The sequence below is a fragment of the Schistocerca nitens genome, chromosome 3 (assembly GCF_023898315.1).
Source record: "Schistocerca nitens isolate TAMUIC-IGC-003100 chromosome 3, iqSchNite1.1, whole genome shotgun sequence".
Classification (NCBI taxonomy): Eukaryota; Metazoa; Arthropoda; class Insecta; order Orthoptera; family Acrididae; genus Schistocerca; species Schistocerca nitens.
In genome coordinates, this window is record NC_064616.1 from 444,909,613 (window position 1) to 444,935,283 (window position 25,671).

Here is a 25,671-nt window from a genome sequence, read left to right on the forward strand (position 1 = left end):
AAAAATGCGAGTCTGGATAGCTCCATTCGAATAGCGCTAACTACCCTCCCAGCATAAAGTAGGCAGTGACTGAAAATGAGTACCATTGAAATACAGAAATAAAATATATTTTCGCATTTTTTCGCATTTATTTTTGTATGGTAATTTAGGAAAATGCACTAGAAGATTATACAACATTTTATTAGATCCAAGAATCCGTAGTACTTCCAGGCACTGTTTCTTTCAGAGGACTGACGCTGAACTTTTATCGCCACAGTGATATAAATACTCTTTAAATTTCAGAACCCCCACCCCCTTCCGAAGAGCATAATGTCTAAAAGAAACAGTGGTTTCAGCCGTAATAGCTCACTATTTTATTTATTTATTTGTATTTGTGAAGTATCTTCCATGGTCAGAGAGTTTGGCGATCGCTCTATATAACTTTTTAGTCGAAGTGAAAGTAACCGTATAAGAGATATTTATGAAATATAAAATAATTATTCTAATATTGGAACGCGACTGCACTCGCATTTATTTTACAGGGTGCCGCAGAAGGAATGCTCCATAATCAGGGGTAAGGCAGGAACGATCTTTAGAAACAAAAAAGTCTCGTAAACATGGGCTCTATAATGCATACCTTAAAAGCTATGAGCACTTCTTCATCTTCAATGCGGTGACAAATCTCTTCTACTGCAAGTTCTTTGCTTTCCACATTTTGGGAGAAGGTAGTATGGACCAAAGAAAAGATAAAAATTTCTTGTAAACATGGACTCTAAAATGCATACCTTAAGAGCTATGTGCCCTTGTTCAGTGGAAGAGATGTGTTTCACAGTAGCGAAGATGAACAAGTGCTCATAGGCCTTAATGTATGCATTTTAGAATCCATGTCTATTAAACTCCCTTGCTTCGAATGATCGTTCCTATCTTAATCCTGAATATTGGCCATTCTTCCTGTATCTGTATACTATCAAGCTACTGCATTTATGTGTGTCACTAATATGGGTCGTCTTAATATATTTTCTTCACATATGTTAAATATGTAGGTGGCTGACTGGGGTGTCCCGAAAGCCAATACAACAAAATAGAACAAACAGTTGGACTAGAAACGTTTGTAGCTAAGATTGGAGACGTCTGCTGAGTTTTAGAGACTAGTGAGAATTTAACAAAATAACAGCTCCCGGTTTTATAATGAGAGTCATTAGCAGCAACATGTAAACCACTAATTTTCATAAGTAATTATTAAAATGCGGTAAAATTAACGACGACGAAGCGTGCCGAACACTGAAATGTGAAGATTACAGACTGTCTCTGGGCTGCGCCTCCACGACTTTACACTGAGTAGAGTAACAGACTCTCTCTCCAGTTTTGCTCTCTCATGCAAGAACGGGCGGAGAGTTTCTCCTCATTATTACTATATGAAAATTAGAGGTCACTGATATTTTACATAGGCGCCAGTTTCGCTGCGAAGAAAGAATGCATAAATACGAGAGTTTTTGACCATCTCATTTTATGACCAGCAAGTGATTTAAACCATACGTAAAATTAAAAAGGTTGGATTTCAACATATTGTTCCTAACGGCTAGATTTAGTACACCGTAAAGCAGTAACCACGCTTACTATTAAGTTAAATAAAACACCGAGTGAAGACTTTTTTTACGTAGAATGGGATGCTGTGAAATGTTTAAGCGGTGGTGCCAACGCACGGCGAATTCAATTTAGGATTCACCCAACGCCAGCCTCTGTTTGGTATCAGCTATTGTCATGACAAGCCGCTTTATTCATTCGAGGAAATGAACACTGAGTCGCACAGTTAGCCGGGACTTTATTAATTAAAAGGGTGCTATCGGTGCTCCGGAAGCGTGGACAATGTTCATCGGATGCACGCAAAATTTTACTCCGAGTGTGAGAATTTGTTCTTTTGTCCGCAGAACAGCTATATTAAATCCTAACATTCGTTCTGCAAAGACTGCAAGTGATGCTCTTTGTACACACTGTATCGCCCTTAAAAGGACTTTTTTTTTTTAAGTCACGGACTGTAATATCCACAAGAGCGCGCTCACACACACTGATACCCTCACAAACGTATATATAAGAGGAAGTACGCTGCAAAATTAAAATGAGAGTTTATGCAGCCACTCTGTAAGTGTGAAAGCAAACCTTTTTTACACGTCAACATTGTTTCTGAGTCTGGCATACATCACAAATCTATAGCCGAGGCACAGTACGTCCTTCGGTTTTTGGAACAAAGCATACAAAGATGCGCTGCTCAGCCACAAACTATCCGAACTTTTATCTTCCGATTGTAACGAACATTTACGACAGTCTCTCTCATTGCTGTAAATCACGTTCTTTAGCGGTCTTCATTACATAAGAAGACGCACTAAATTTTTTGCGTGCACACGAGACTGTGTTACATACAACAGACTAGAAGATTGTGTGCGACACAGAACAGCTTTAAGGCATTATGGATTCTGCTCACAAATTAGTAGGTCCATTAAATCTTGCTCAGTTGAAGAATGAAATACGTTTATCACAATTCAGTAAATTGGTGTTACATATTTCCATCAAACTTAATGGCTTTCCAATCAAATAAGATATATACGGAAAGCTGGCTTCTCTTAATTACGACCAAATATCAGCTCAGACAGCTCTATCTTTCTGGATTATCCTAATCTGCCAGAAGATCACTCGAAACTGTCAATAATTTCATCGATTCTGATTGAACTTCACCCAACGAAATGACACAGTCGAAGGTCGAGAAACAGTCGCCTAGTAATATGGTAGTTTTTGAGTAATGCAAGCAGTGTTCTTCCTTTTTTGCGAGACGTGGTACAAGTACGCACGGTAATGCTATTTTGTCTAAAACTGACGCACGGTAATGCCAAAATCAAGCTTTCGTGTGTAAGCGTTGCAGAACTCTGAGCGACATTAGATGACGTCATTATCAAAAAAAGATACAAGGCGAACAGATGTGTAAGTTTCATAGAAATCCGAGTGCGTTTGGTCGAGAATTAAACTCAAGTCATCACACTCAAGTTGCAATACCTTCAAATGCTTTATGCAAGGGTGTGCTGAAAAGTAAAGGCTCCGATTTCTTTATGTGAAAGCTCGTAAGACTTTTTAAATAAAATGAGCTTCATTAACTTTCTACATGTCTACACATTCATTTCTCGACATAGTCACCCTGGTAGCGAATGAATTTCTCCCAATGAGAGACCAGTTTGTTGATACCGTCACTGTAGAACGTTTGATTTTGTTGGCGTAGCCACAGCCTCACCTCTGCTTGCACCGCTTCATCACTCGCGATTAGAAACTCGATTACAGCACGCTGCTTCTCATGCACCAACAAAGTTACGTTACACACTGCCGAGTTACACGCTACATTTATTTTATTTTTTATTCATTGGCTATAGAGACGTGCCTGTACAGCCATTTAAACAGTAAAATGTCAAGTACGGCGACACCAACGTAAGGACAACACAACTGCCAGTCCCCGAGCGGAGAAGAGCTCCGACCCGGCGAGCAGTCGAACCCGGGACCCTTCGGCTAGCAACACGCCGCGCTGACTGCGGCGGACATCCGCTACAATTCGGACGCCTCCAGCGGCAGAGGGCTGTAAGTTGCCTCAGGGAAGCTGGGAAATCGACCTAGTAATATGCATGTTATACCACAACTGATATTGAGAACAGAATAAAAAGTTCGGAATCAGTACTTTTCAGCGCACCGTCATAATCGTGAAATGTTGTTATAACATAGACAGGCAACTCGATCAGAAAGGATGTTTCGCAGTTAAACTGAATGTTCAAAAGGCAGCGAGGAAGGCACTGTTAATGAATGGAAACTATTGAGAGGTGAGTCAGAGTCATTTGTGCGAGATACGCAATGAGCAATGTGATGCTACTATAAAATGTTGTGTAGTGAGGCAGCGTGTGTGGTTTCATTTAAGAACGTGTCACTGCTGTATACAAGGTGTATCGTAATTAATAGCGAAAACTGACTCGGCTGAAAGTTTGCAATAATAGAAGCAAACACGTTACAGTAAAAACAGATCCGAAAACGAGCCGTTCGCTAAATATTTACGAATGCGTCGTTGCGAGCAGCTAGTACTGATTTCAATGTGAAATATTGTTCTAGTTAGAATAGATTTGTTTGAAACGTAAATTTTCCCATCTAAATGAGCTCCAATTCTACTTACGGTCCACCTTGGCAAGAAGGAAAGAAAACACTGCTATTTCAGCACGTTACATGATACTATTTACTGTACCCTCGTATCTATTAAAGGATGCGTGAAAAGTGTCGTTCTCGCATTTGGAGGCAATATTGAACTCGTCCCTGCAGTTTCAAATCCCGCTGGATGTTCTCGTAAATCTTGATAACACCGTACAGTTCACTGTTCCAATTCTTCAACTGCATCAACGTGAGAGCTCTACAGTATATTTATGAGATGATCCCGGCAGAAAAATGTTGAGGATTGACTTGTAGGAACTTGGTTGCCAAGGGGGCTCTGCTCGATCTCTCCATCTTGGAGCATTTTAGATGTCGCCTTCCATCAGTAGAGAAATGTGTCGTTGCCCCATCGTGAATGAACCACCTTCCCCAACCGTGGGGCATTAGTGATATTTTAGCCCACGTAAATATGGACAAATCGTAAAGCTTACATTTGTATTAACTACGAGAATACTTCATACTGAAGTAAGTGGCGACTGCTGACCACACAGTCGTAATTGTCTCGTGCTTAATGGAACGTATTTTCCTCTATTATTGTAGACTTTGAACGGTGTCAGTTTTGGCGATGAATTGCGATAGAGACCGTAAGTTAGGGAAACTGGTACTCACAGTGCGAGGGCGCGAGCTCGCGACGGCGCGCCTTCGCCAGCTGCCGCCGGCCCGTCGTCCCGCCACCGCCATATCTGCAAAAACAAAACTCCCGTCACCAGCTCCGCCCTGACTAAGTTCGCCGCCACCGCTCCAACCGTCGCGACTCTGTTCAGATGCCTCCTTTTTGCAAACTACGAATATTGCCTTGCAAAAGCTGTTGATGCTCTACAAACAAATATTCATATACAGTTTATAGGATATTGCAGTGTCAGTGTTGTTCAGAAGTACGATGCAAAGTTCCTTCGGACATGCATGCACGTTCGATGGAACAGGCACTGCGGCGACTACAGCCGTTGTGAAATACATGAAATGTACTCGGAGTTGCGAATATGGACAACCATCAGCTGTATAACGGCATGAGGACAGAGAAAATTTGTCCAGGACCGGGACTCGAACCCGGATTTCCCGCTAATCGTGCGTGGTCGCCTTACCATTAGGCTATCCGAGCACGACCCTGGGCTACACCCAAACTTCCGTATGTAGTCAACCATGTGTCTACAATCTGCACTTGCACATTCATTAAGTATATTTCCGTACACGGGAGACATTTTAATTGAAAGTCGATTGCCCTTTGTCGGCCCATTGTCTGTGCTGTTCAGAAGTACGATGTAAAGTGCCTTCAGACACGCATGCCTGCACGAAGGAACGTCCGCTGCGGACACTACAGCCGTTATCAAATACATGAAATGTATCCGCATTTGCGCATATGGAGAACCATCAGCTGTACTGTGGAATGACGACTGTGGAGAACCGGGACTCGAACCCGGATTTCTCGCTTGCTGCGAGAGGTCGCTTTACCATTAGACTATCCGAGCACGACGCACGGCCAGCCTCAAACTTCCACATGTTGTCAGCCAGGTGTCCACAACCTGGACTCGCACATTCATTATGTATATTTCCGTACAGAGGAGGCATTTCAATTGAAATTCACTTGCCCGGTGTCGACGGATAAGTACGATATTGCCGTGCCGTGCCTGCGTCTTACTTCTGGAGAAAACAGGCACTGCAGTACTGTATTTATCCGCCGAAAACAGGCAAGAGACTCTCAATTAAAATGTCTTCCCTGTGCGGGAATATACGTAACGGATGTACGAGTGCAGGTTGTAAACTCATGGCTGACGACACGTGGAAGCCTGGGTCTGGCCGTGAGTCGTGCTTGGATACCTTACCGATAAGACAACCGCTCGCGATAAGCGGGAAACCCGGGCTCGAGTCCCAGTCCATCACAAATTTTCATTGTCGTAATTCCGTTGTACAGCCGAGTGATCCATATTCCCAACTGCGAATATATTTCATTTTAGGACAATCATCTATGTGGCGCTGATGAATGTTGTGAACATATCGGCGTGTCATAATGTTTAGCTGATTGGCACCAGAAGATCTATCCTCTACCTGTGTGGAAGATATTCTAGGACTCGAACAAGACATTCAAATACATGCGCAGTCTTCATGACAGAACAGTTATATGACATGCTTACCATACATGAGGCTCCCAGTACGTCTTCCCATGCCCCAGCAGAACATTTCTCTAAAGCAGATGGTCCAGCAGACGGCTCCTGCAGCTGTCTTACTTTACTGAGTCGAACACTCTCCACAGGACGAAAGGAAATGTAGACACCAAAGATTACCTGAATTGATGTAGAGCAAGGTTGTATCCTCACTACATGTTACTGGGCTTGAGACGCTCAGTGAGTCTTCGTAGATCCAAAGATGACAGCTCAAACAATCTTACCTGTGTCGGCGATATCAGCTAAGAGAGAGTCCAGAGAACATGTATGAATTTCATAGCCCGTACATGCACAGGAAAATGCCAAGAGTAATATGCAAAATATTTCAATGTTATGTAAATTATTTGTTCTTCAATTTTGTGTATTGTCTATGTGAACTAGATTAGTGACAATTATATGTGAGCATTAATGGTTACACACCCAAACATAATGGTCTATGTTTCTGAATGTACATCTTCGATAAGTGGGCTTAACTCATAAAATCGTAATGCAAGGTTATATTCTTATGTTCTAGATGATTAACTGGTTATATAAGTAAGAGAGAAATTAGATGAAGAGTATGCATGAAGCAAAATTCGTCGTAACAATATGCAAAAACATTTAACTCTATCTGAATTATTTTTGCCCCAGTTTTGCGTAATAGCTACGAGGGTCACTCCAAAAAAATGCACACTATTTTTGTAAAAATACAGTTTTCATTCTGCATGTGTGAAAGCTTTACAGTGTGTAGATACATCTTTCCCGCTTGTTTTCAAACTTAGTTCAACCTGTTCCCTTGAGTGGCGCCGTCACACCATGTCTTCAAGATGGCTGCTACACTTGATGTTCGTCAGAAGCAACGTGCTGTCATAGAATTCCTGTGCTGTGAAAACGAGACAGTGGGAAACATCCACAAGAGGTTGGAAAAGGTGTATCGAGATGCTGCTGTCGATCGCAGTACAGTTAGTCGGTGGGCAAGCAGGCTACGTGATGAAAGCGCGCACGGCAATATTGAGGACTGTCCTCGCAGCGGCAGGCCTCGTACTGCACACACTACAGACAATGTGCAGAGAGTTAACGAATTGGTGCCTGCTGCAGACGCATCACAGTGAACGAATTGTCACGCTACGTTGGGATAGGGGAAGGAAGTGTTTGCAGAATACTGAAAGTGTTGGCGTTAAAAAAGGTTTGTGTCAGGTGGGTTCCCAGGATGTTGGTTGTAGCTCACAAAGAAACAAGAAAAACGGTATGCAGCGAACTTTTGGAACAGTATGAGAATGGTGGAGATGAATTTCTTGGAAGAATTGTGACAGGTGATGAAACATGGGTCCATCATTTTTCACCAGAGACGAAGAGGCAATCAATGGAGTGGCATCATGCAAATTCAGCCAAGAAAAAAATATTCAAAACCACACCTTCTGCTGGAAAAGTTATAGTTACGGTGTTTTTCGATTCCGAAGGACTCTTGCTTGTGGACATCATGCCAAGTGGAACCACCATAAATTCTGATGCATATGTGACGACACTGAAGAAACTTCAAGTTCGACTGAGTCGTGTTCGACCACATCGGCAAAAGCAGGATGTTTTGCTGCTGCACGACAATGCACGGCCACATGTCAGTTAAAAAAGCACGGAAGCGATCACAAAACTCGGATGGACAACACTGAAACACCCGCCTTACAGTCCTGACCTGGCTCCATGTGACTATCATCTCTTTGGGAAACTGAAAGACTCTCTTCGTGGAACACGGTTTGAAGATGATGACTCCCTTGCGCACGCTGCCAAACAGTGGTTCCAACAGGTTGGTCCAGAATTTTACTGTGCGGGTACACAGGCGCTGTTTCCATGATGGCATAAGACAGTTGAAAGGGATGGAAATTATGTGGAGAAATGAAAATATTGTTCCTAAAGGATGTATCTACACACTGTACAACTTTCAAACGTGTAGAATAAAAGATGGATTTTTAAAAAAAATAGTTTGCATTTCTTTTGGAGTGACCCTCGTATAAGAACTGGACTAGCAAAAACTTCATACAGTCACTGATCATAACATAGCAGAATACGATCCCAGGGATTTAAGTATATCGTGTGTCTTCAGTAAATTCATAGTTCGTGTGTTAAGATGAACTGAAGTGGCCGGTCGCTGTGGCCGAGCGGTTCTAGGCCCTTCAGTCCGGAAACTCGCTGCTGCTACGGTCGCAGGTTCGAATCCTGCCTCGGGCATGGATGTGCGTGATGTGCTTAGGTTAGTTAGGTTTAAGTAGTTCTAAGTCTTGCGGACTGATGACCTCAGATGTCAAGTCCCATAGTGCTTAGAGCCATTTGAACCATTTTTTGAACTGAAGTGGTAAAAGCGTAAATCAAGGTTGCGTTCTTATACTCTATGGGCTCGATGTACTAGTGATTACATAGATGACAGTGAAATCGATCTTCCCTGTTACAATCATGACACATAGTCAAGAGAGAGTGCAAACGAAATGTGTATGCGTATATCAGCATATTCATGCTGAAGAAAGCAGCCACACTAATACGAAAACATATTGTAATGACATACGTATTATTTGTGCTACTGGTTGGTGTAATAGGTATAGGAACTGGACTAGCGATCACTAACGTGGATGACAAACTGCCGTAATGCTCCTGAACATAATACACCGGGACTCTAAATGTACTGAGCTTCTTCAATAAATTCACACTTCGTGTCCTAACTGGTAAAATTCTGAAACAAGATTTAGTATTGTCTTGCTTGCGTAGCCCAAACTTTAGTAATTTCATCACATATGATGCTGTAATACAGCCAGGAATATTTCATTGGAATATCTTGCTTGAGTCAGCACTTCTCCAAGCGGCCGAGTTTCTGAGCGACTGTTGATTGCATGTTTCTTGCAGCAAACAAAGTTCTGTCCTCAGTTTCCATATGCTTCAACTGCATTTGCTAAGCTTATTAACAATATCTATGGATTCACATGTGGCATCAGAAATGGCTTTCCCTGTACCGCCAGAGTTACGTCACCAACAGGAAATTCAGATGATACGTATGTACTTCTCGGCGTATTGGTGCGTAGGAAATAGCCGTAGTAACAAGGAAAAAATTTTGTTATAGTAACCGAATTATTCATGCAAAATTTTGTGTTGTCGCTAAAAAGAACTAGACCAAACAAACTGACGAAAAACAGATGAACATGACCTCCGCAGGGCTCCATATGTATCTCCCGTCATCAATAAGTTCACGGTTTGTGTCATCTGACTGACATAATTCATGAAAGAGCAAAGCACTGTTACGTCCTTATCCTCTATTTTCTTAAATTAAGTTCTGACAACAAAGTGGCAGTACTCGTGGAGTCGCAGATGGAAGAGGAAACGATATTTCCTGTGACAGAGACACCACACGATCAACAGAGAATACAGATGATGTTTGTGTACTTTCAGCATACTCAAGGAAAATAATTGGTAGTTGAGAACGATATTTGCAGTTACTAGAAATGTAAACAAATATTTGGATGGACAGCCTAGTTAAGGAAACATTAGTAAAATGTCAACGTCTTTCACCATGAATTAGTACGTCGCCCTTTCAAAGGCAATAGAGTTCTTTGGTAAAAAAAAAAAAAAAAAATGTTCAAATGGCTCTGAGCACTATAGGACTCAACATCTGAGGTCATCAGTCCACTAGAACTTAGAACTACTTAAACCTAACTAACCTAAGGACATCACACACATCCATGCCCGAGGCAGGATTCGAACCTGCGACCGTAGCAGTCGCGCGGTTCCGGACTGAAGCGCCTAGAACCGCTTGGCCACCGCGGCCGGCCTTTGGTCAGAGCTGTATATCAATACTGATGTCACAAATGAGTGAAGTGATACCAGTTTGCTTAAATTTAGCAGAGCAGAGAAAGTGTGAGCAGTCTTAGTTTCACAGGTGTTTAGTGTAAGGATCTTCCCTGCGTGGCGGAATCAACTAAGAATGAAGTTAGCATGTATCAAACATTTGTGTACGCCGCATCGTTAAAGAAATGCACTTTCTGTTTAAAAATATCCGCGTACCTCTATGAAATGCGGAATTGACCAGTATATGTCACAAATGACGGACCCGCCAGTACAAAATGAGGTGAGGAGAATTGTGTTGTCAGTAGAGAAGCAGTTGCTCAGAGACTAGCCACTGGATGCAGCCTCCCATCAAACACACTTCATTCCTTCCAAAGCAGCTCAGGTGGACTGTTGGTGATATGACTGTGAAGTGGAAACGCAAAGGAACAATCACAGCTAAAGCCGACTTCACACACTAACAGACAGTGACTGCCGAGGATTGCGGAGAGTGACTGTGACGAAATAACACGAAACCAAAGGCAGGAATCACTCGTGATATCCAAAGTGCTACCAGTAGCCCAGTTAGGAAAGTGACTGGCCGTAAGCGTTAAAAAGAATGTGAGAAAGAGGTCGAGCAGCCACACATTTCTGTAGTCATTGCTAAGCGTCGCTTGAGGTGGAGTACAGAGAGACGCCACTGGACAGTGGATGACAGGAAACGAGCGATCTGGAGTCATTACTCACGCTATTCCCTGTCGCAATCCGATGGCAAGTTTGGGTTTAGCGAGTGCCGTGATATCAGTGCAGTGCGGTGCGGTGGTGGTGGTGGTGGTGTTTAACGTCCCGTCGACAACGAGGTCATTAGAGACGGAGCGCAAGCTCGGGTTAGGGAAGGAATGGGAAGGAAATCGGCCGTGCCCTTTCAAAGGAACCATCCCGGCATTCGCCTGAAACGATTTAGGGAAATCACGGAAAACCTAAATCAGGATGGCCGGAGACGGGATTGAACCGTCGTCCTCCCGAATGCGAGTCCAGTGTGCTAACCACTGCGCCACCTCGCTCGGTACTCAGTGCAGTGCTAACTGTGATGCATGGCGGGGGCGGTGTTACGGTATGGGGGTGTTTTTCGTGGTTAGGATATGGTCCCCTTATTACACTTAAAAAAACGCTAAATGTTGAAGGATACGAACATATTTTAAGCATACAGTAGAGGAACAATTCTGAGACGATGGCTATATCAGCAGGACAATGCACGCTGTCACAAAACAGTATCTCTGAGGCAATGTTTTGTGGAAAAAAATTGCTGAAATGAACTGGCCAGCCCATATTCCCGACCTGAACTCAATGGAGCAGCTTTGGGATGAGTTAAAACGTCGATTTCGCTCCAGACTCCACCGTCCAGCGTCAATACCTTATCAGATTTCGGCTCTTGAGGAAGAATGGGCTGTCGTTCCTCCATACGCATTCAAACGCCTCATGGAAAGCCTTTCCAGCAGAGTTCAAGCCGTCATGAACTCAGACCGTGTTAATGTCCACTACTAGGTGACCGGATATTTTTGATCAGATAGTGTATTTAACATTCAGTTGCTTCCTATGAGAACCAGTACATTCTCACGTTAAAACCAGCAAAACTACTTGTGGGAGTTTTATGTCATTGTAGTCACTGGAGGTTCGAGTCCTCCCTCGGGCATGGGTGTGTGTGTGTTTGCCCTTAGGATAATTTACGGTAAGTAGTCTGTAAGCTTAGGGACTGATGACCTTAGCAGTTAAGTCCCATAAGATTTCACACACATTTTTTTGTAGTCACTGGAAGAAGTGAATGAGTCGACGATTACCAGTTTGTTCAAATTAGGTAACAGTGGAAACGGTCTCTGGTGGCTCTGATTGCATGTATCCAACAAGAATGTAGATGATGTGTAAGTATCTATCGGCGTAATCGAGGAAAATAATTTGGGAGCTAGCATTAAATTGTTAGATCCAAGTGACAAATTCACTAAAGTTTCATAAGCAAACATGCTTATACAGGGTTTTACTAGAGAAACATTATCTAATTTCGTGTAAAAGGCGACAGAGATTTTACTTCAACGTACATGTCATTGGAAAAAGAAAATGTTTAAAGAATTTGTCCATTCGCCTGATGTAATTTAGAAAATACTGGAAAACAGAGATGACCTCACAAGGAATTCAGCCAGACAGTGGTTACTTTCAGTGAGTTTCTTTCTGAAGGGTTTCACAGACTTGAAAAATCTTCCATCTAGGCTGCGAGGTAGAAGAAGAAATTGGTTTATGCTCTGTATTATTAAATACCGAAATAGCAACGCAAGTATATGGTTCAAATGGCTCTGAGCACTATGGGACTTAACATCTTAGGTCATCAGTCCCCTAGAACTTAGAACTACTTAAACCTAACTAACCTAAGGACATCACACACATCCATGCCCGAGGCAGGATTCGAACCTGCGACCGTAGCAGCCGCGCAGTTCCGGACTGAGCGCCTAGAACCGCTAGAGCACCGCGGCCGGCCCAAACGCAAGTATAGCAGAATAGAAATGAAGTGCACGTACTTTCTATAATTCTGATAAAAGTGATTAATTCTCATTTCGATCATCAGTCATGGCATCATCATTGATAGTAAATGAGATCTTACGACATCCATTGGGAGGTTCATCACGAAATATTTTAATACAAGAATGAAATACTTTATGTTGTCGTACGAAGAAATAAAATTAATGTTCTTGACACCGGATTTCCTGATCAAACTATGAGCGTCAGGGTAAGTCCACTAGTGGCTCTAAATTTCGGCGCTTAAGAAGTTACTGGCAGAAGTAAGCCTCTGGCTTGATGCGCGTGCCGCATAGAAAGGGCAGTTTAGCTACCACACGACATGATACTGTGTTCCGTTCCCTAGTACATCATTTGTGGAAGACATCACCAACATTTCTTCCTTGTCGAAATCAGCAGCTCGAAAAGTAATTAATGCTGAAGACATCGCAACAATCCGACAACAGTCGCTAACAGGCCTGTCTTCTACTTAAAGATTGGTTTGGACACCATTGTCCTATTGTAAGTAATTCCTCCGACCTGTGAGATGAATGACCTCGCTAGGTATGGATGCCTACAGTTGATTATGGATTTCGAACTACATTTCAGTTTGGAATTCTTCATTTGTACAGATAACTGCTATAAGTGATTAACCCCCAGAAAACAAACAGGAACTGACTAGCGATCGAACTCCATACCTTTGAAGCTGTAGTCTCTCGCTCACCACGCAGCCACACTACCTCAAAAACGAATGAGGGGACCTTTTGTTCAAATATAAGAGCGCTGCAAACAAAAACAAGCCTCAGGTCATAAATTAACGTCCAGAGTCTACAACGCTATGCTTCTCAATGTACCAGCGAATTTTTTTGCGAGTGAAAACGTCAAGTGAAGCTTTTTTAGTGGCTAATAAAATTAATACTGAAACAAATAACTGACGCTATTAGAGAACACATACTTATTATCTGCACTGGTTAGATCAGATCGAAGACCATGGAAAGAATCATATGCCACTGAACTCGAATAACAACGAAGCAAATGGCTACTGTTATACGTCAACTACGCATAACACTGCATAGGATACTAGCAGTTTGGTGTAAGTATAATCTAAAACAGACGGCTTGAACGTCACTTGCACCTATCGTTATAAACCAAAACAATATGATGTATCGAGAAAGTCAATACTAAAGAATGTCCGCTATATAGGCTATTGACTTCTGAGCGTAGAATAATCATGAATTATTATGAATTTGGTTGTTCTGTGTTGCAATGAAATGTACACTCGACAATAAATAGTGTGCAAGTTGTGAATTTCCTACCATAATCAGAAATTCTGGCGTGTTTTTTAACGAAATTTACAAATTCTTCCACATGTATTACCTAACCGTCTACCAAACATCTGTAAATGCACTACTAACAAGTCCGGCCCTACATAAAATTTTACGTTCCCAATGAAAATATATGTATCGACAATCACACAGTAAAAGCCTGGATAACTTAAAGCCCCATGATAGTGCATCATCTCTAATCTGTTCTTATTTGAAAGTGGCGTAAGCAGGGCGTATATTCTTTAAGCTGGTTACATTCAGTATCGCTGGTTACATTCAGTAAGCTTTTACGATCTCATTACTGTCCCTACTTCTTCAGCTTACAACTGGATAGCTGACTTTATCAGAACATACTGCCACTGGATTAATAGAAACAATTTGTCCATAGTGGGTGAAAACAAGTCCAAAAGCGAGCCACACATGAAAAAAAAAAGAAAATGAATAAATCGACCGTCTTCAGCTACAGAATTGTTCGTTTATTTTTTTGTGTCGCTTTAAAAGTTTCTCTGTAGGAGATTGTTATCGACTCCCTCAATGTTAGCTGTGGAACAGAGGAGTTGTTTCTTCATCATTAACGCAGTAGTTCTCTGGGAATTCAATTCAAGTGTTACAGTTATTACGGCTACTTAGATAGCTAGTTACATGTTCCATGAATAGTCTGAACAATTTTTTTTATCGAAATGATATGGAACAAGTCAATTAACAGGATATTTATTCATGATTAGTTTTAACATTAATGAACATATTGTTTTCAGTACTACGCAGTCAGGTTTTTTTTTTCAATCAGGTCAACAGTTTTTAAACACAAATTCGTCCATGGAACGCAGGAGTTGCGCAGAAGAAATGATTTTAGGTTAGATTTTAAACAACGCGCTGCAACCTGTCAAGACACTATGTTATTATGCAAATGATCAAAAATTTTTATTGGTGCATATTGAACTCCTTTCTGAGCCACTAATAGCTTTAATAATGAGTAGTAAATGTAACTTTTCCTTCTATTGTTGATTGCTGCAGAAATGGACATTATTCTTCCCAAATTGTGATGGATGATGTATGACGAATTTCATTATCGAATACATATATGTATTGTAAAGGTGCAGTCAGAACGCCTCCCTCCTTAAAAAAGTACCTGCAAGATGAAAATGCGTGAACGTTACACATTATTCTTACTGCTAGCTTTCGTGTAAACAATTATTTTTTTCTAAGTTATGAGTTATCCCAGAAAATTATTCCACAAGATATTATTAAGTGGAAATATGTAAAATATGTTAGGAGTTTGATTCGTTTGTTTCCAGGAATAGCAAATTATATGAACAGAGAAAGTAGGTGAACATAACAGAGCAGCTCAGAAATATATTTCTTTCGGTTCACGTTTCATCATTATGTGCACCCAAAACCTAGTGTTCTACCATGTTTACTGATTACTGTTCATGTGCTACATCAGTTGTTGATACGTGTGTTTGTTGTACAGACCTGAATAGAGAGTTTTTTTTTTTTTTCAAAATTAAAGAAGAGTTCATTTGTAGAACACCAGTTAATAATTCTTTGAAAAGCGTTATTAACAAATTCTACTGCAACTTTTTGTGTAATGGGATTTATTATAACACTAGTATCGTGTGCAAAACGTGCTAATGCTGCTTGACAATCGTTTAGTGGGCATCTATTGTTTTCCGTACAGAAGCTGATTTGCATTGAGCTCCTCTAACCCGGATAGGATTTTAATTACGCGATTTGAAAGCTAACAGTTACAACCTTAATATACAGAAAAGCACTGAAACAATGCTAATGGCAGTATTATTATATTGTGAATAATAGAACGATAAGACTAACAGAAATTAGAAAAGGCTAAAGGCAGTATTAATAATCTGCAAATACTACAACGATACGAAAATTAAGACCGTTACTCCACAAGTGTCGACATGGAAACGTTAACGTAAATGAAATTATTCTTTAAACGATTTCGACGATTCCCTCATTTAAGAATTCTTATAAATTCAAAACACATTTAATAGAGTATTTTGTATCATATACATGAACTGAGCTATGTGGAAATCCTTTTGTCGAAATACTTGAAATTTCGAGGAGAGTGACAGTTATCCTGATAACAGTAATAAAAACAGTACTTCTTATTTATAGCCCGCAGTTAATCAGTCATTAGATTAAAATTATTAATCAAATATAGACGTGGATAGATAAAGTTCACTAAATTACTCAGTTTGATTATTGTGTTCTCTGTTCCTTAACTAATTTACCTTTCTACGTTTCACGTCAGAAACTCTGGAGAACAAAAATTAATAGTGGGCGTGAGTCTCGCTGTTTCTCAGGGTTTCCTGAGTCATGAAGGTGTACAGGTTTTTTTCTTTTTTTTTTATCGCTTTTGCATGCTATACGATGTTTATAAGACCGATAAGCGTTTTGATAGTCGCTGTTCCGTAGCACATAGGTATTAATCCCCATTTGACTGTGATGAGAGAGTCTGATGCCACTGATCCTCGTCACCTGGGTAAGCTCAATCTCCACAGAAGTACTTGAGTGCAACGAGAGGAGCGACTTGAGTTAAATAGGTGTCCCCTTCCCAGGGAAAGACGTTTCCCTTGTCGGCTCGTGTATGCCAGTAGCCTAACTGGAAAAATTTATACGTGAAACGACGTGCTTGTTTGCATCCTTTTTAGGGAGGCACATACCTCTGTGGTGAAGATACTCTAATGAGTTAACTGCAATGAATTGCTGCTTCGAGAAATGGCAAAAAATTCATAAATCGGTCGACGTGAGTCAGTACATGATTAGATTATTGTTGGCGCCAGCCATCTTAAAACTGAGCACAGTGAGCAATCTTAACACAAAACCAAGTTTTGGTCATCAAACGTCTGGAAGTTTCAGTGCAACGTTTGAGAATTCAACATGACAATATACTATGGGTGTATAACTCTATTACAGGAACTCAAATAACACACATACCTTCTAAATATCTGAACATGAAATATAGTAGCGCTAAATTACTAGCATATAACAAACTTTTAATCAACCAAAGACACAGGCACTGAATAAATCCTATCACAAAATCCAGACTTTGAAAACAATAAAGAATTAGACTGTTTAATTAAAATGAATCAGAAAGGAAGCCTTTCTTTCGGTCCAATGCAGACTGCTTTTGAAATCTAAAGTTGTGGAAAAAGTAAGATTCCAACTCTGAAGAACATATATTAACACAGATTTTTATGTATCAGATACGGAGTTCTTCTTTGTATGCAACACAAATACCGTCTATGACACGAGCACTGAGAGATAAAGCAAAATTTCACGTGGTGTCATCTGACAAGAAACACATAATATGAGACCAATATTTTCATTCAAATTTTCCCAGTAGCTCAAATTTGTTGAGGCTTTTACGAAGTCTATGATCACCATCATGAACTATTTATGCAGTTTCCTACTTAAGTGAAATTACAGATGACAAAGTGGGACTTTCATCAAGTTTAAAATCATATTCGAAGGTCCTAGTTCAACGAAATTATTTTATGATGTACTAATCTGAAACGTTTAATTCAGAGAAAATATCATTGGTAGAAAAGCAGTATCTATTCTGTACGATAATATGACATGAAATTAAAACTGGTAATGAATGTCTTTCAAAATCCACAATCAATAATTCACCACGAATATTCTGATCCAAAGATAAATCCGGGAAATACATTCGAATCCTCCAGTAGAATTTACACTCAAGAACTTGTTGTGGGATATTTCGCAAGTTACCAGGATTTCTGGATGGAAGTCACTCCATAAAATGCCAAAGAGATGGCAAAATTTTATATTGCATTTACTGTGTACTTTTTTTTTACTCCTTTCTTTCAGGACACTACGAGCTTCAGAAGCACTAGGCTTCTGCTTCAAGCAGTTGCTAACCAGTGTTAAGTTTCACCTGAATCTGAAATGAGGGCTCTAGTAAGTAACTCTACACAGTCAGTAACACGAAATTCTACGAAACGTCGGTTTCATTTAAAATTAAAAATTCCAGAATAAGCCCGTTTCTCCTGGCGACCACTCAGTAGTTACTGTTAACTGAAATAATAAAATCAGTTTAAGAACGAAGTAACTCTTTTACAGAAGAAAGCACAGCTTCCTTCAAGCAGGCAGCAGTATAAGCACATCCTAAATAAATTCAAAAATGGCTATGACAAGTTAAAAACAGTTGCAGTTCACACTCCTCCTTATTATGCTTCAAAAATATTTGTAATAATCCACAACCAGCCACAAACGTTTTGTAAAGGCTTTTAATGTCTAGACATAATTAGTATCACCAGATGACTACATCTATACTTACAACGTTCTTTCATGATGTGTTAAATTTTACCGGTTCCTGTGACAACATAATTGTGCTTTAAAAAATGCTGAAGTTATTATGGGGCCTCTGAAGGCGCAGGGAATAAGTTGCTGGCGATTTACAATGCAGACACGCCAAAAGTTGTCAAAAAACAGAAAAAATAAAGAACTCCTGGAAAACGAATGCTCAGAATATCTCGAACACACTAGACGGTCAAAAGAAATGTTCGGCAAAGAAATATTTGAACTCTTTGAAAATATTTGACAACAGTTATTTAGAGAAACATTTTTGGGCGTGAATATGACACTGTTAGAAAAGCAATCATAACGAATCAATATCATGAAACCGACAGTGATAGGTAGGGGTTGCACAGCCATAAGTTAATTTCAGTATTATCTTCACGACAGAACAGGAGACAATGCATGCATTCAATGGCCGCTCATGATGGCAAGATATGCAAGGCATTAGTATCTAAACAGAAACAACTAGTTAATACCAGTCTCCAGATTACAAATTTATATTGCTGTGTGCAAGCTAGCTATAAATTTTTTAAAAGAATCCAATAAATTACAGATGAGCAACTGTCAGGGAAGAACATCAGCTTTTGGCTTCATAGTTTTTGATTTAAAAGTTAAGCTATTTCTAAACAGTACATGACGAACAGCGACTAAAGCAAACAGTTTCTTTTTCTCAGTTACAAAGACTGGAAACCGGAAAGGATTTCCTATTGAGTAAATGAGCAAGAGGCAAACGAAGCTTAAAATTGGGCGTCAATTGAACTGCAAGTTAATTATAAATATCATCAAGGAGAACGGAATCAACGCTGTTGTATTCAAAGATGCTCACCTTTACCAAAGCAAAAGTCATGTCTTGTAAAGTTTTAGTTAAGTGATAACGTGTTAAATAGAGACGTCTTGCCGTTAATCATGTGTTTGACGCCCATAGCTCAATACAAATTGCCTTCCCTGAGCATAAGCGCTTCCATTGTTATAGTGACGCTCACATGAATAAGCTGCTTAATGAGGAAAGGTATTATGATGGTTGGCTTCCTTTTTCTCTGTAGCATGTAAAAGTGATGATATAATATGAATAAGCAGTCTACCCGATGCCACGAGTAAACTCTCAATAATTAAACACAAATAAACCAGGCACTTGCGGCAGCAAATTAAACAAAAATATGCGGAATGGAGTGCCGCGATTTAGAGATGTTGATACCCCGCGGCGTATTTTTGTTAATTTCAGAAAAAAGAATCTCCGTTAATACTGAATTACATTACTTTTTTATAGTACGAAATTCAATTGAACTGTCGTACGGTATGCGCTCAGTGGAAATATTTAAAATGTCAAAATGCTGTAAATAAAGAGGTGCGTCTGAGAATCCTCCAGTAATAGTCTTCCAGTACAGCATTCTGTACTGTGTTTCTCTTCGACAAAACCTGCATGAGTTGTGTGAAAATATATTCGGTCATTGCAATAACAATACTTCGTAGCGTAAGCCTTGAGACTCATTCACCTTACTTTCTTCGAGAATCGCATTTTGCTTTGCAGTCACCTACAACAAAATTTAATGTAATTTCGGTGAAAATATTCTATTATTAGTACCACAATCATGTTAAAGCGAATAATGTGCTAAGTAGAAAAATAACATTCATTCTGTAACAGCTGTGTAAAAGAAGCGACAGTTTTATAATTAAGAAATGAGATCTGAGGCCTTACGTATTATTAGCAGGAAAAAGTAATCACAAACAAGTGAACAGGAAACATATGTGGAGACTGGTGCTGAAATTGAAAAATTTCTACAGAAATAACGAAATATCTAGTAAGAAAATTTTGACAAATATTGCGGCTAGTTTCTACAGACCATTTATCGTTCCAGAAACTATTTTACGATAACATGGCCACACCTAAGCAAAGCTCTAAAAATTGACATAAGAAAATTATGGCAGGCTCAGAAATTAATCTCTCTGCCGGCTGCGGTGAACTAAGAAAAAGTAAAAGTACGTAGAAAACGATCTATACATGCGACGTGCGACAGTGAGAAACAAAATAATAACGAATAACAAAATAAATATGTAACAGGTTTCGAAGGAAAATAATTTTTGGAAGAAAACGATAGTTTAAAAAATGGTAACAAAATAATAAATTATTATTTTACGTTGCATTGTCAGTACAGTTGTTATCACAGTCATCAGGCATACAGCAGGACAACTAGAAAATAATACACGGTAGACTGATGTCTCCTCAGGAAAAGAACTACAAGCAAGTACCAGTGCAAAAAAATTATTACACATAATTAAATAAGGACATCGACATTAATTCGCTCAAGATGCCTGACAGAAGGAAAGCGAGGCGCAAACACTTGTCTAATTTTTAAAAATAAAAGCGGAGATTTGATATCGGTAATTTAACAAAAAAAAGTCACACGGGTTTAAAATTACGATTCTCACGGAAGGTAAAATCGTTCTCGATCTCAAAATGCAAATTGCAGTTTTACGGGTATTTTAAGTTTCGGGAGAAATAAAGTCTATCGAAAGCGCACGGAAGTAAAAACGTATTTTTAATAAAGTAGTGGCAAATTACACCGAAGTAAAGATTGCACCTCGCGCGCACCGTCCCGTATTCGGTTTACGACCTTCTGTTAGGCTAACATCTCGAAATCTTACAACAAATATTTGGTTTCAGATATAAGACTTAGAATAAACACACACAAATGGTAGCTTACGGCCAAGTACATCGTAATTCGTCGTTATAACAGACACTTTCACGGTACACGTCCTTTCGTAACAGTGAACGATTACGACAAAATCGTACAATTTCACACGTACCTTGACTCTCAGTCGCGAGAGGGATGACCAGAGTTTCTGCCCCGAATGCGCGGGTGACGAGCAACGCGATATGCACAGTCTTTGTCCTTTAGAAGGTAAATGCAAAGTTTATAATACTGTGAAGTGTAATGCGCAACGAGCGGCGCAGCGCGGCGCAGCGCGGCGCGGCGCAGCGCGGCGCGGCACGGCGCGGCTTACACGAAATACGTCTTGCCGTTGGCGCCGACGGCGCGCAGCGGCAGCGTGTCCGGGATGCTGCTGTACACGTGCACGGTCTGCTCACCACCGGCGTCGTCGATCTGCATGTAGCTGTGGCGGTGCAGGCCCGGCCCGTACTCCTCCTCATCCTCCTCCTCGTGGTCGGTGGTGCGCTGCGACGAGTTCTCCGACACGTACGTCGATTGCGTCGGCGTCGTGGTCGGCGTGTGCCGCAGGGCGTGCAGGTGATGGTGCGGCTGCGGCTGCTGCTGCTGCGGGGCCGACGGCGCGAGCTGGCGCCGGGGAGCGGCCTGCGGCGGCGGCGGCGGCGGCGGCGGCTGCTGCTGGCCGTGGACGCGCAGCTCGGGCGCTGTGGGCGCGGCCGTGTAGCGCGCGACGGGGCGAACGCCTGCGGCGGCGGCGGCGGCGGCAGTGGCGGCGGTCTTACCCTGTCGCTGGCGGCCGGTGGCGACGGGGCCCGCCGCGGCTGCGGCTGCGGGTGCGCCGGCGGTGGCGGCGGGCAGCGGCCGGCAGCCGCGGCGCCGCACGTTGGGCATGGCGTACCACAGGCGGTCCCAGCAGCGGCGGTCGCCCCACGCGATGGGCACGCAGCCGCGCAGCAGCGGCCGCAGGTCTGGGCTGGGCTCGCACTTGACGAGCACGACGAGGCGGCCCGGGTTCTGTTCGGCGGACAGCACGGCGCCCAGCGCGCGCCGGAAGTCCGGCCGCGTCCACTCGCAGTCGATGAAGCAGCGCGACATCACCACCAGCAGGCGCCGCGACGCCTCCGCGGCGCTCGCCACGCTGTCCGCCAGGTACACCGACTCGGGGTCTACCTGTATGTCCCGGTAGTGCAGACACACGGCGTACCCGCGCTGCTCCAGCTCGGCCGCCAGCAGGCGCTCCGCGAAGTCCTCGTCGCCGACGCTGTACACGATGTAGGCGTCGTAGAGTCGCTCTCGGTCGTCGTCGTGGTCGGCGGCGGGCGCCGTCCCGAAGAGGCGCAAGCCGTAGCGCGAGTGCGCCCAGAAGCGGACCTCGTGGCGGAAGCGGTAGCCCAGGGCGGCGGCGGCGGCGAGCAGGAGCGCGGCGACGGCGGCCGCGAGGAAAGGTGCGTAGGTGGCGAAGGCCGAGCCGGCCGCGCCGTCCGCGTCCGCCGGGTCGCGCAGCACCACGGAGGAGGGCGCGGCGTCGTTGCCGCGGCGCGGCCGGTCGCAGCGGAGCAGCGCGTCGGCCACGCTGCCCCCCGCGGCGCACGCGAGGCGCTCGAGCGTGTCCCGGTGCGCCCAGGCGCGGAGGCGCGCCGCGCTCTCGCAGTCGCAGCGCCACACGTTGCCCGCGCCGCCCACCATGAGCCGCGTCTGCGTGCCCTCCGCCAGCTGCTCCCACGGCCTGAAGTCTTCCAGCCGGTTCCCTTCCAGGTGCAGCACCTCCAGGTGCGGCATGTCTGCGAACGTCGCGTTGCCCACACTCGAGATCTCGTTGTTCTCCAGATACAGTTCGTTCAAGGTGCTCATTTTCTCGAACTCGTAACCGTGGAGTTCCCGGATGCGATTGTTCTCCAAATGCAACACCCGCAGAGACGTCACACCGTTGAATGTCTTGTTGTTGATGTTTTCGATATTGCTATTGTTGAGAAACAACACCTCGAGTTTTTTCTTGCCGATGAAGACGTGACTCGGCAATTCCCCGATATCGTTTCCGTCGAGATATATCTCGGTCGCGTCCATAGGTATCCTGTGCGGCACGTGCTTGTAACCCGCGTTTGCGCAGTCGACGATGTTGCTCGCCCAAGCGGTATCGTGGTAACACGTACAGTTGCTTGGGCAAGCCATCTCACAGTCGCAAGCGTCGAAGTCGCAGCAGTGGCACAGGGCGAAGCAGTGCATTTCGTACGTGCAGACGAAGTGCAACGGATCCACCTCCATCAGTGGCTTCGTCTTTACGCCTCTAGAGAAAACTAGCGTGCACACAATGGTTTCCAAGTCCAGTATTACGGGATGCCGGCGCAGGTAGCCGAGGTGGTTGATACGCTGCAGCCACTCCATGTCGCAGTCGCACACGAAAGGGTTGCCACTGATATAGAACTGTGGCAGCTCTCTCTCCTCCGGCAACGGATTCACTGTCAGTGCGCTCATGTCCATCTTCTCTATGTTGTTGGCATACAGCACGACTCTGCTGAGATTCGTCTTCTTAATAAACGTATTCGGTGCGACAGTAGTGATCCGATTGTTATTTAAGAACACGACTTCCACACTGTCTGGCAACGACGATTCGCCAATTTCCGTTATGTAGTTGAAACTGGCATCTATCATTAGAAGTCGGAGGGTACTGCCAGTTTCGTAGTAATTTCGTAGTTCCTTTAATTTGTTCTTATGCAAGTCGAGCCACTGAAGGCTGTGGGGCACGAAGGAATAGTCGAACCATTCGATACGGTTGTTGGAGACGTTCAGCCATGTCAGTCCCGGCAGATGAGACACAATGCCGCTAATGTCCGTCAGCTGATTCCCGTCCAGACGCAGCATCCGGAGAAGCGGGTTGTTGGCGAACGAACCTGCTTCAACAAAGCGAATATTGTTATTGGCCACATTCAAAAAGTGAACCCGCGGTAAACTAGAAAACGTGTCTCTCGGCAAATTTTCCAGGTTATTGTTCATGAGTCTTAGGGCGTATAATTCCCCTAGCCCATCGAACGAATTATTAGACACATTAACTATGCTGTTACTCCCTATATCCAGAAAACGAAGGAAATGCAACTTACCGAGGGCGGCAGGAACCACCGTGAGGAGATTGTTGCTCAGTCCTAAGTCCTGCAGGTGAGTGCAGTTCTCGAAGGCCCGCTGGTGAATGGCAGTCAGCTTGTTGTTGTCCAGGTAGAGCTGGTTGACGACGAACAGCCCGCTGAAGTAATAGTAGTCGACGTGTGCAAGTTTGTTGTGGCTCAGCGTGAGCACGTGCAGGTTGCTCAGGGCGCTGAACGCGCCCTCCGTTATCGTGGCAATTCCGTTGTGCTCCAAGTTCAGAACTTGTAGACTGTACACGTCAGTGAAAACGTGCGGATCGACGCGGCCGATGTTGTTATAACCTAGATTAAGCACGACGAGACGAACGAGCCCGCTGAAAGTATTCCTGTTGATCCAAGCAGAAGTGAGGTAGTTGTGCGACAGGTCCAGGACAGTTAACTGATCCAGTCCCTCTAACAGCCCCGGTGCCAGCACGCTGATGGAGTTATTTCTCAAATAAATCTCTCGCAGACCCCGAGTAGGCTGGAACACCTCGGGAGGAAGCGCCTCCAACTCGTTACTAGACGCATTCAGTACTTGCAGTTTATTTACACCACTGAAAGCGCTGTCGCCCAGCGAGGTAATAGCGTTGTTCTGCAAGTACAGCTCTCGTAGCGAACGGAGATTTGTCAGTCCGTTGTCAGGAACACAGGGAATGTCATTGTGGGAGAGGTCCAGGAATTCTAGCACCAAGCTGCACGTCTTGCCAGCAGACGCGGAGAAGTCCAGTTCTAACATGTCTTGCAACCTGTTGTGCGACATATTGAGTCGAGACAGCGAAAACAGTGGGCAAAAGAGTTCGTCCGGCAGCTTCCATATGTTATTGTGCGAGAGGTCGAGGCTGCGAAGTTCTGACAGGCCGAGGAAGGTCTCCTGGTCGAATTCGAGCGCCGTCGCCGCAAGCCACTCCCTGATGTACGTACGCACCGTCAAATTTCGTAGGTCCCTCAGCGACGAAAAGGCGGCCCGTGGCAGTTGTAGGATCTTGCAAGTCTCGATGCTGAGCTCTCGGAGGCGACGTAGCTGTGACAGGAATCCACGGCCGGTGTGATCGGGTAGACCATCTCCCGACACTTTACTCTCGTAGAAAAGCACGTCGCTGCACTCGATACGTAGCGACTGGACCTTGTCTATCTGTGGTAGTGTCAGGTTCTCTATTACGCTTTGCATCCCGTCGATAGTGCGTAGCTGACAATCTAGTCTGACTGCGTCTTCATCCTTTCCGCGTCCCACGTCGTAAGGAGACGTACGTTCCCAACCGCAGCCTTTACGAACGTCCTCGTGCTCACTAGCGATGCTTCGCGCTTCCACATCAAAAAGCAATGACACTGCAACAATAGCTAAACAAATTCGGCTGCACACGCTCATTGTCGGTAGGGGTGGTGTCCTCGGAACGAACAGAAGCTTACATCACTGACAGAGACTTGGGTCACACACGATGACTGCCGGCCAAGTGCGGACCCGGCTCGGACGTACGCACGCGACGACGCCAAGCGCAGGCACGCAGCAGGCTCCACACACACTACACAG

General features: G+C 43.5%; 1 protein-coding gene across 1 annotated transcript; it reads right to left on the reverse strand.

The window, feature by feature from the left end:
- Positions 1 to 4,795: 4,795 nt before the first annotated feature.
- On the reverse strand, positions 4,796 to 25,671 carry LOC126249269 (toll-like receptor 6). Its single transcript, XM_049950923.1, has 2 exons — positions 21,359 to 25,671; positions 4,796 to 4,889 (listed from the first exon to the last, which is right to left on the reverse strand). The coding sequence occupies exons 1-2, from the start codon at positions 25,507 to 25,509 to the stop codon at positions 4,796 to 4,798; spliced, it is 4,245 nt and encodes a 1,414-aa protein (XP_049806880.1). The 5' UTR covers positions 25,510 to 25,671.